The sequence below is a fragment of the Phyllobates terribilis genome, unplaced genomic scaffold (genome assembly GCF_046119375.1).
Source record: "Phyllobates terribilis strain yellow unplaced genomic scaffold, ASM4611937v1 Scaffold_186__1_contigs__length_3700242, whole genome shotgun sequence".
NCBI lineage: Eukaryota > Metazoa > Chordata > Amphibia > Anura > Dendrobatidae > Phyllobates > Phyllobates terribilis.
The window spans coordinates 1,118,903-1,131,150 of NW_027362946.1; the positions used below are offsets into that span (position 1 = coordinate 1,118,903).

At 41.1% G+C, this 12,248-nt stretch overlaps 1 protein-coding gene across 1 annotated transcript in view; it reads left to right on the top strand.

Moving 5' to 3' along the window:
- Positions 1 to 5,934, top strand: part of LOC141212785 (uncharacterized) — a 100,941-nt gene extending 95,007 nt beyond the window's left edge. The window contains exon 7 of the mRNA XM_073665092.1: positions 4,189 to 5,934. Within this exon, the coding sequence (XP_073521193.1) occupies positions 4,189 to 5,169 (981 nt within the window). The 3' untranslated portion in view covers positions 5,170 to 5,934. The remainder of the gene's footprint in view (positions 1 to 4,188) is intronic.
- The last annotated feature ends 6,314 nt before the right edge of the window (positions 5,935 to 12,248 follow it).

The window sequence follows — 12,248 nt, forward strand, 5'->3', positions numbered from 1 at the left end:
TTCGGGATCCGGGAGACGGTTACACAGAGTATCCATCTGTACTGGGGTAAATGGGGTATATATGAGTGGGCTGGTATTGTGGTCCTCTTCCTCCATTTCCTCCATCTTTGTGAGAGGAGGTGGAGGGAAATCAGCATGAGTACTGATTGTAGGGAGATCTTGGAGGTAGGGGAACACTGGGGGAGACCAGATATCGGGTTTGATTAGTTGAGCGGCATAATCAACTAGATCCCTGTCGATGGCCAAGAGTCTTATCTCTCTCAATTTATTTGGATGCGTGGCGATGTATTGCTTTATAGCCCCAACTATTATTTTGGCCGCGTCTTGTTTTGGATATCCAAAAATACCGGTGGAAATAAATGGCAGGGCTAGGGTTGGGACCGCATGAAGCTGTGATGCGTACGCTATGGTGTTTTGAATTGTTTCTGTAAGCAGGTGTTGTGACCTGGGTACATCCAGGGGATCATATTTTGGTCCCACCGCATGTATAACATACTGACAGGTCCCCCAATACGACATATTTCTGCAGCTAGCCCCCCCCATGCTGTAGTTTTGCATTTGCTACGTTTACAATGATCCCAACTTGCTGTTGCGGTATACTCCCCATGCCTATTCTCAGTATAGTGGAAAATTCTGAAGGACCATTCAGTAAAACAGACGCCACCTCCTGGTACTCGTGTCCATGTTCTATTTCCCCAGTTCGGGAGAGGGTGAATGGGGTAGAGTTCGGAGGTCCCTGGGTCTCCCCGAATGGAGTGTGGACCATGGCGGGAGCAGGTGGGGGCAATGGTTTATAATACCCGCCGTCAGCGTTAAATAATGGGAAGGTTGGTGCTACAACACTGGATCTGCGGGTTCCACAATTATAACACGACTCACGCCATCCCTGATTGGTGACCCAACACACATTACAAAGCCAGCCATCTGGGTTATATGGTGGTGGCTGGCCACCATTGGGAAGTGCAGGGTATTTAATCTCCTATAAATTGCTCAGTTTCCGGATTCAGGGGCTGGGGTACGGCTACATTTGTGGGGGTAGGGGATGCTTCTTTAGGGGCTTCAGATTCAGTTTGTGGACACATAAGTTGGGAAGGGGAATCTACTTCCTCCTTTACCTTTTCCCCATCAGCTTCATTTTGTAGCACAAAACAGCCAGTCTTTGTAACAGTGCTAGATAATTTTCCTTTCTTGACATAAAGATAATTGAAATAACCAGGCTTTATCTCCTCCTCTATTTCAACATATCCATCACCACAAATCTCATGTGCAACTTTCCTAAACTTTTCAGCATCTTCCAACAATCCACAGTCAACTAGTCTTCCCCTTTTCTGCCGGATTCCTTCGTCCCACAATGTAGGCTGAAGTGTCCCTTCCACGGGAAAGTTTAACAACTTAAACACTTTTGGTGCATTCTTAAATGATCTTTTCCCCTCTCGACCGACCATGATAGTCATCACATCCTCTCCCTCCTGAGGGGGAGACACTTTCTTTCTGCTCCACGGAAACATTGATTAATCACTGCACTGCTGCCTTTCGACTGACAAAGATCCTTGATTTGCGCACTGTATGAGTCCGGCCGGCCTCAACTGTTCCACTGACTCCCCCCTCCCTTCAGGTAAGTCACGTACGGTACTAGGTGAAAGGAGGAGAGCTCGCGTCTGCAGCCCTCCGGACACTCGATATACTTATATCTGTGTGCGTGTCCTACCCAATCTTCGATCACCTGCCGCGACTTATACTAATAGTGTTCAGTCTACTAAGAATCTTTGTCAGAAGTTAAGGAAGATTCATACAATATTCACTTCTCAATCCGAGGTGGTACTGCTTTAAAAGTTATCAATATCAGACCCCTAATGGGACTACACCCCTATAGTCTCACCTTTGACTATATCCAACCAAAACATCCGGAGATACTTCAAACAACCACGCACCACGTGGAAACCACGCCAAACGGTCAGTATCACTAGTAAAGAACTCGTGCACTTACCGTGGCTTTTGTGGGGGATGATCAGTCCCAATTCCAGTGGGGGAGGCCGAAAGCTAGTCTCTCTTTATGGACATCCAGAGGTAGTGGGGTGTCCCTGGTTAGGGATCCGAGTCACGGCACCAAACTGTTGAGGGAGGGCAGCAATGACCCTTCACGGTTGACCAAGTGAGTGTCAAATTATTATGTTACAAGGTTGATGTAAAGGACATATCGATACTCATGCTATAGTTACTTCATTTTGTGCTTGCTTCTAAAATCATGTTATTATTACACCTTGCATAGCATACATTCTTTCATTCTTTTCTCCTGCTTCACATGCAATTTTCTCACAAAAACCTTTTCTCTCAAGAACATTCTATGAAAACCCTGCTCCTGTTATCTAACTAGTCTGAGCCGGGATGTATAACCTTGTAACTTTCCATCATGTGCCGAACTAACGATAATATGACCATATGTGTGTTTCCGTAATAATCATACTAACATTGGTTTAAGCCTGTAGTATGGCTGTAGGTGATTGGCTATTGATATACTCAAAACAATATATAATGCTAAGTAAAATAAACTGGATTAGAGATTCTCCGAACAGGAACCAAATACACAAGGCGGGAACTGAGCACAGAGGACTGAACCAGAGGAGAACAAGGCTGTATCTGGCAGCTTCTGGCAATATGCTTCCAGCTTTAGTAGGGTGCGGTGCTTTCCAGTTGGCTGAAGCAGGGAGAAGATTACTCCAGCTGGACAGCACACACACCCATACTGCCAGACTGGATAGTACTAATGGTCCCAGGCACCATAATCTTAGTGGCTGGACAGAGCCTGCGCCGCCCAGAGCTTCTGGTTCTGACGTCTCCTCCATCACCAGCGCCGCCTGCAGGATGAATAAGGCGGCTTCTGGTGAGAGAAGCAGACGTCGCAGGAGCAGATCCCAGAGGAGATGGGACCCACCATTTGCAGAAGCCCTAATGTGACCAAATTGCAGAAAACCAGAGCAGTAGAAATCCTCATAAAGGGACACCATTTTGGAAATTATAACCCTCAGTGAATTAATGTATAGGAGAAGTGACTATTTTGACTCCACAGGCACTTTCCGGAAATTAGCACACAGTGGATGTTGGAGAGTGAAAATTACAAATATATAATTTCATTACCCAACACATAGTGCCCAGATTGTGCTCCAGGAGACACACGCCATCAATTAAGTGGGTTCTTCTCACTATAGTAATGTCAAATACATGGATGCTAAATGTGTTTTGGGCACACTGCAAGGCTTTGAAGTGAGGGTGAGATTTGACTTTGGGAGAGCAGATATTGCTGGATTGGTTTATGGAAGCCATGTTGCTTTTCAAAAGCCTTTGAGCCACTAATAATGTGGAAACCTCTGGTTTTCCATTGACAGATGATGGACCTGAGTGGGGACTTGTTTTTTGTGAGAGGAGTAGAAGTTATTATTGATATTATTTTTGCCTACATAAGATTGCTTGGTGGCTTTTTATTCCATATTTGGGAGGCAGAATTAACAAACAGGTGAACAATACGATCCACCGATTCATCCTATGAGGTTTTCTATTAGACTGTGAACTGTTATTGTCTTGGTGAATAATGACGACTAACATAGGGCAAAATTTAAAAAAATCACAGAAAAAGATACAGCCTTACTAACACCAAATCATATAACAAATGCATTGGCAGGATGCCGCAGACCCCCATGATAAAGGTGGGGGCTGTGCAGGTGCAAAATACTGATGGAGCAACCGCTCACAATCGTACCAATTCATGGAGGGTGTGGTTGCCTAGTATTAAAGATGCACACAGATGAAGCTTGCATAGGACGCCAGTCACACAGGTAGGTTTGATGCACAGTGTCTGGCTTAGGATAGTGATGATGCCCATACTATTACATCAGGAAGGCTGCCCAGCACTATATAAGTGCACCCCAAATGGACAGACACCCCAGTACACCCAACCAACACTAAAATGCAAATGCATTTGTTATCTGATTTGGTGTTGGTAAGGCTGATTTTTTTCTGTGATGTTTTCTTGGTAAATAATAATACTTTTACATAAAGTACATTTTTACGGAGAGTTTAAGTAGAAACATTCAACAATATAAATTTTAAGGATATGTTATTCATAAATAATAATTGGTTTTCTTCTTGGCAGATGACTGTACCAGGAGATCAGAGGGACAGCTGACATCTTCAATTTTTAAATCAGATGATCTTGAGATCACACAAGATACAATTGAAGTGAATGCCATTACTCCAGATATACCATCATCCCTTCACAGCAAAGATCTGTCATCTGATCATTTGAAACAGGTCCTGTCTTCTGATTCATTGCCGACTACTAAGGAAAATCAAAGTCACAAAATAAGCATTAAAAAACAAACTGCTCCTAAAGCAAAGAAGCCATTTTCATGTTCAGAATATGGAAACAGTTTTTCCCTCGAAAAGTCTTTTCTTAAACATCAAAGCATTCACACAGCAGAAAATAGATTTTTTTGTTTCAAGTGTGGGAAATTTTTTAACCAGAAATCAAATCTTGTTAGACATCAGAGAACCCACACAGGGGAGAAGCCTTTTTCCTGTTCAGAATGTGGGAAATTTTTTACAGAGAAATCAAGTTTAATCAGACATCAGAGAACTCACACAGGGGAGAAGCCTTTTTCCTGTTCAGAATGTGGAAAATGTTTTAGCCGGAAAACAGATTTGGTTGAGCACAAGAGAATTCACAGAGGGGAGAAGCCTTTTTCCTGTTCAGAATGTGGAAAATGTTTTAGCCATAAATCAGGTTTGGTTAAGCACCAGAGAACTCACACAGGGGAAAAGCCTTTTTGCTGTTCAGAATGTGGGAAATGTTTTAGCCAGAAATCAGATTTGGTTAAGCACAAGAGAATTCACACAGGGGAGAAGCCTTTTTCCTGTTCAGAATGTGGGAAATGTTTTATCCAGAAATCAGATTTGGTTAAGCACAAGAGAATTCACACAGGGGAGAAGCCTTGTTCCTGTTCAGAATGTGGGAAATGTTTTATCCAGAAATCAGATTTGGTTAAGCACAAGAGAATTCACACAGGGGAGAAACATTTTTCCTGTTCAGAATGTGGGAAATGTTTTGTGAAGAAATCATCACTTCTTAGTCACCAGAGAACTCACACAGACGAGAAGCCATTTTCATGTTCTTAATGCGGGAAATGTTTTATACGGAAATCAATCCTTAACAAACTTCAGAGAAGTCACACAGGGGAGAAGCCTTTTTCATTTTTAACCGAAAATTATATCTTCATAAAGGGGTTGTCCACTACTAGGACAACTCCTTCTCATTCCTCATGTTTGGCCTTTTTAAAATAAAAACACTCATACGCACTTCCTGTTCTGGCGCCGTTCCATTGGTGTCACAACTCGCGTTTCCATAAGGATGTTACATCACACAATCTTGCTCCCAATCAACGCCACCTTCAGACGTATTGTACATCAACAGGAAGGACATGGCCTGGACACAGCAGCAAGAGAACGCACACACTGAAAGCACTCTCTTCAGACCGTGTTCCTGGGGGAATTCTAAGCAATTTACAGCCTCAAACATGACTTTCTATATGGGAAAGCAAGAAGAGATCAGAGGTTAATCTGAGGTCCTCCACCTCTGTCAGCATGTCTGGTATGCAGCGTTTCTTATGGAAGGTCTTATCTTCCTGCTTCGGAGCCATTACTGCCTCACCTCAGTGTGGAAAAGAAGCAGTCTTAACCCTCATGATGCCAGACAGCTCCAGCCTGTAAGTCCTGCACCAACTTCTCTCTTAATGTAGACCTCACAAGAAAACAGCTCCACAAATCTCCCTGTACGCTCACCAAAGCCCACATACTGAGCAGTGCTTGCTTCACAGGGACATTTACCCCCCAGCCACAGGTTATTCTGATATGGGAAGAACATAACTTATTTGTATATCAGATTGCGTCTATCCCTACTAAAGAAGATATGGAGCAATATATTCAGAGGCTGGAGACCACATACAATACTGAAATACGTCCCCTCACTTCTATCCTGTCACAGCTTACTGACAAGGTACAGAGATTAGAGGATAATATCGTCCACGTTAGAGGCCATCATAATGCTCAGAAACTAACACTGGATCTTCACAGCCAGTAAATAAACCATCTGTTTAATATGGTTGATGATCAAGAAAATCACAATAATATCTGGATAAGGGGTATACCTGAAAGCATCAATGCACAAGTGATTATGCCAACACTGCGATCATTATTCATAATATCCTTGGTGATTCTATTGATAAGGAGGTGGAGATTTAAAAGGCGCACCGTACAATAGGCAACCATGGCCCAGATCCTGAGCGTCCATGGGACATTATCTGTCGCATACTTTTTTTCAATGTAAAAGAGGCCATTGTGAGGAAAGCAGAGGAGTTGGGTCCTGGTGATTTCAATGGAAAATGCATATAATTGCTCACATATCTATCCTGAATGACACTTGTTAAAAGAAGGGTATTGAAACCACTACTTGATGCCATCTGGAAAAATGGCCTGATGTACTCCTGGGGGTACCCATTCCAGCTGTATATTTTCAAAGATACAAGCAACATGAGACCTGTTTGTGATGCCCTGGACATTCCATATATCTGACTGGCCACCTGCTCCACCATTGCCCCAGAGAGTTCCAGCACGTCACAGAAGGCTTTCAATGGATCAGGAACTTGATGGTGATGCAGCCAGATGGGAAAGGAACCTGCCAATCATATGAGCTCCTGAAATGAATCTTGTCTTCCCTGATGAGAGACAGTTTGCAGATGCTTACTTATATCTAATTATATGCTTAAAGAAATATCTAAATAGAGCATTAGGAGCCACTCTTCCACTATATAGAATGTCTAAGTTCATATAAGATCTTAGACCGGCATATAAGTTGAGTTCACATGATACTACTGTAATATCAGGCTGTATGACATTACTTGCTTTGTATTCCATGGTTCCACCTAATAGGAATCCTAGAACTGAAAGTTTGACTTACGCCTGTAAAGACAACCCCTAGTTAGGGACTTGCATTGGGATCTGCTTGTTTCACAATTTCCTACTGTTTTGATATATTCATAATCTATACTTCTTAGACACAGAGAGGTAGACGTTACTATCTACCGTCTATACTTCATCTTTTCTCTTAATCTTTCTCTCTTCCATTCCCCCTTTTTTTCATATTATATGGCACAACTCAAAACTTGTTCATTGAATGTCAGAGGACTTAATGTTCCAGAGAAAGGAGCTCAAGTGTTTTATCGTAGGCATAAACAGCACGTACATTTTCTCTTTCTTCAGGAGTCACACTTTAGAGGCGATCATATACTGTACCTCAGTTTACTAATAGATATTATTCATCTTGGCGTCCCAGAAAAATGCAGTTTTGAAGTCTAAGGTGCTGAGTATAGGTCGCCACAGATCACTGCTGCATACTATTGTAGAAACACTGTCTGACACGGAGGGGAGGTATGCGTTTGTTAAGATCTCCGTCTACTCCAAAATTTTGACTTTGGAAAACTTCTATCTCCCTAATTGTGACCAAATTAAGTCATGCCGTCATTACTTAAACAAACTAAAATATTTTGCGAAGGACCTTATCATCATTGGAGGTGACTTTAATTTTGTCTTGGATCCTTCTTTAGACGGGTCCCTGGGCTGGAGTCACCAATCTAAAACACAAACAAAAGCTTTGCTAATTGTGCTTTGGTCTCAAACAGTCGATGTATGGAGAATACTACATCCAGACATAAAAGATTATACCTATTATTCTCCTTTACACAATATGCATAGCCATATAGTCCTTTTCTTAATTAGCCGTCACTTGCCTACATGGCAACCTACATCTCTAAAATGTTCTACAGTAAAGTTAATATATAAGGCGTGGGATAGGGGTAAAAATATTCTGGGAATTGGAAAGTACACAATCTATACTCCTTTATGGCACAGCTATAACTTACCAGAGCTACAGAAAAAAAAAATGTTAGTGAGTGGGAGGATAGGGGTATATGTTTGGTGTCACAACTCTTGAGGGATGGATTATTCAAGATGTTTGAACAAATAAAGGCAGATTTTAACCTTCCACATAGGGTGTTTTATCAATATCTGCAAATACATATTGCATATACTACACAACTAGAATAAACATAAATTGACATCACCCAATAGATACCATTACTACATCGTTGGATACAAAAGGTTTAATATCCCTTATTTATAGGCAGTTACTGGCCCTACATTTGGATAAATATTCTTTGATAGTTAAGACATGGGAGGGGGATGTGGGTCCGTTATCTGAGGAGCAATGGGGGAAATACTGGATTTGACACCGAAAGTTTCATTGTCAGAGTTACAAAGATTGTCCCGAATTCTTCTCATTCATAGAGTATATAGATCCCCAAGTATTTTATTTAAAATTGAAATACAAACAGATGACACATGTCCTATATGTGATCAAAATGACGCCCACCTGATGCATATGACGTGGAAATGTGTAAATATTGGCGACTAATGGAACGTGGTGATGGCTCTTGTACGATCTGTATTTGGGATACAACTTCAGTTGGAACCTAAAATCTGTATCCTAGGACTCCTGGGAGAGGACGTAGATCCAGACTCCCATATGGTAGTAGCTAGCTCAGGAATATTATTCCAAGCCAGAAAGTTGTTGGCACTACATTGGATAGACAATTCTCCTCCAACGATAACAGAACTAAAATCCAGGATAAATAACACGCTATGCTTGGAAAGTGGATCTTATATAAAAAGGAATGCTCTCAAGAAATTCATACACATATGGGAGCAATGGTTAATTACCCCAGGTATTGCTTCAAAGAACCTTCACAGAAATACTATCCTGGATCGTTTGTCCATTTCCTTACAGTAAACCAGGAATTTATATCCTTTATACTCAAGGTGTCAGCAAATAATAATTGTCTCAGTCCACACAATTGCCCCTTCTTAGATATATCCTTTTTCTTTTGATGTCCCAATAGGGAAAAAAATAAGCCGTCCGGAAGTATTCAGATATTTATGTACAAATGTAAAATTACTATTCCAAAACATTGCACTATAGAGCGATATTGGGATTTATATCATTGTAAACCGTTTTTTGTATTGTTTACTGGTTTTTCTTTTTATTGTTGTTCTCACAATGTTTGTATAAAAAAAAAAAAAAATATTGGTAATTCTTTTAGTTTTTTTTCCATAAAATCGATCTGATTGAAAAACGAAAGGAGGGAAGGTCTTTACTAGATCAAACGTACACAAAATGCCAAGATCACATGTGAAGGTACTCGTAAGAATTTGCAGATAAATGTGGTTGCTCATTGGCAAGGAGGTTACATCCACACGTGTAAAGGACATACGTATCCAAAATAAAAGGAGCACCGCGGCTATAAATTCATAACCCCACTGACATAGCTGAAGCATTTAGTTGCTGTTTTATAGTTCACTATATAATATTCATGGACAATACCACGACATGCCTCCTAATATTCTTGAAATAAAAATTGACAAATATATTATGGACACTGCCGTTCCTTCCTTACAGACCCCTGAGCAGGAGATACTAGACAAAGCTTTCACTGAACAACGGATAGGACAGGCCATTAAATAATTCCCTATCGGGAAGAGCCCTGGACCAGATGGATTCAATAATAGATTTTATAAGATGTTTGCACCTCTGTCATTACCATTTTTAGCCAAAGTGTTCAATAATATCTCAGAAGCCTCCCCTTTTGCCCCCAATCACTTAAGGCTCATATAACGGTTTTATCAAAGCCTGGAAAAGAACCAAATACCTGCCCTAATATTCATCCAATATCATTAAATAATGTAGACGTCAAAATATTCTCTAAAGTAATTACATCACGACTCTCCCACTATCTACTCCCAATTGTCAGCAGCGCTCAGGTTGGCTTCATTAAGGGTAGAGAAGCTCGTGATAATAAAAATAAAACATTGTTGTTAACCACTTTACAGCCTGTGGCGTATTAGTACGCACCAGGCTGTCACCCCCTGTTCAGCGCGGGCTCCAGGGCTGAGCCTGCACTGAACCGAGCACATGTCAGCTGATTATTACAGCTGACATGTGCCCGCAACAGCCGCGGGTGGAATCGCGATCCACCTACGGCTTTTAACATGCTAATTGCTGCTGTCAATCTCTGACAGCGGCATTTAACATCGCCGCGCCGGAAGCGTGTCACTTACCCCGCCCATCGGTGACCCCGTCACGTGGTCGTGGGTCACTGATGGGTGGGCATGACAACCCTGGGTCTGCAGCAGACCCCAGTGGTTGTCATGTGCTGATCGCTATGAGCGCCACCTACTGGTCGACGCTCATAGCACAGGAGCATTTCTGCTACATAGAGGTGATCTGCTCATCACCTCTATGTAGCAGAGATGATCAGACAGTTGCTTCTATAGAAGGAAGCAAAAAGTGAAAAAAAAAAATGTTTTTAAAAATATTAAAAAAATATAAAAGTTGAAATCACCCCCCTTTTGCCCCATTCAAAATAAAATATAAAAAAAAAACAACCCACATACACATATTTGGTATCGCCACTTTCAGAATCGCCCGATCTATCAATATAAAAAAATAATTAATCCGATTCAGTAAACGGCGTAACGAGAAAAAAATTCTAAACGCCAGAATTATGTTTTTTGGTCGCCGCAACATTGCAATAAAATACAATAACGGGCGATCAAAATATCGGATCTACCCCAAAATGGTATCAATAAAAACTTCAGCTCAGCACGCAAAAAATAAGCCCTCACCTGGCCCCAGATCCCGAAAAATGGAGACGCTATGGGTCTTGGAAAATGGCGCCATTTTTTTTTTTTAGCAAACTTTGGAATTTTTTCCACCACTTAAATAAAAAAGAACCTATACATGTTTGGTATCTACAAACTTGTAATGACCTGGAGAATAATAATGGCAGGTCAGTTTTAGCATTCAGTGAACAGGGTAAAGAAATAAAAAAAAAAACATCTGAGGTATTGCACTTTTTTTGCAATTTCACCGCACTTGGAATTTTTTTCCTGCTTTCCCGTACACAACATGGTAAAACCAGTAATGTCGTTCAAAAGTACAACTCGTCCCACAAAAAATAAGCCCTCACATGGCCATTTTGACCAACAAATAAAAACGCTATTGCTCTGGGAACAAGGGGAGCAAAAAACAAAAAGTCAAAAGCGGAAAAACCCAGGGTTTCGAAGGGGTTAATTTGACATGCAAAAAAACTGGCACCCAATGTTCCTTGTTTCTGCCTACACTATAAAAGCGTTCGACACAGTGCATTGGACTTCCTTAAAGAGCGCCCTACCACAAATTAGGTTGGACTCTTTCTTGTTATCTAAATTTCTATCCTTCTACACTGACCCTAAAGCGATAGGGTAAACGGCCTTCTATATGACACATTTTCTATTAAAAAGGGGACGAGACAAGGGTGTCCTTTATCACCTGTCCTATACACATTGGTGATGGAACATTTCGCGGTAGCATTACATACAAATCCAGATATTAGTGGAGTTACTATAGACTCACATCACTATAAGCTAGCTCTACATGCAGACTACTTGTTCTTTTTTCAAACCCAATGATCTCATTTCTGTCTATAATAAAGGAATTTGAATAACTCGGCCATGGAAGCAATTTTAAAGTCAACTACTCTAAAACAGAAGCCATGAACATAACTTTTAACCCTGAACTGACACAATAACTAATTTCTAACTTTCCCTTTAAGTGGCAAAAAGACACAATTAAGTACCTGGGTATACAAATTCTGGGGAACTTGGATGATCTGTATCTTTTAAATTATATCCCCCATCCTTGAACAAATGGTTAAAAATCAAATGAATTATAACTTGAAACCCTTGTCCTGGTTTGGTTGTATTAGTGTGATCAAAATGGACATTTTACCAGATCTTCTTTATATATTTCAGACCGTTCCGGTCTGCGTTCCTCAGACCTTTTTCTCCCGTCTCAACAATTCTAACAGCAAGTTTGTATGGGGAACATCGAGGCCTAGGAATACGTGTTACAATATTGTGAAGAAACAGGAGGGAGGGTTAGGGAGCTACAACGCTGAATCCAAACAGGGTGAAGATAGTCCACTGAAGGGTGCCGGTCCCGCTGGTGAGCACAGACATATGAAGAACACGAAAAGGAGAAAATCAGCACTCCAACAGGCAAAATATGAGAAAAATGTATTGAATCATTTAAAAAAAAAAAAAAAAGT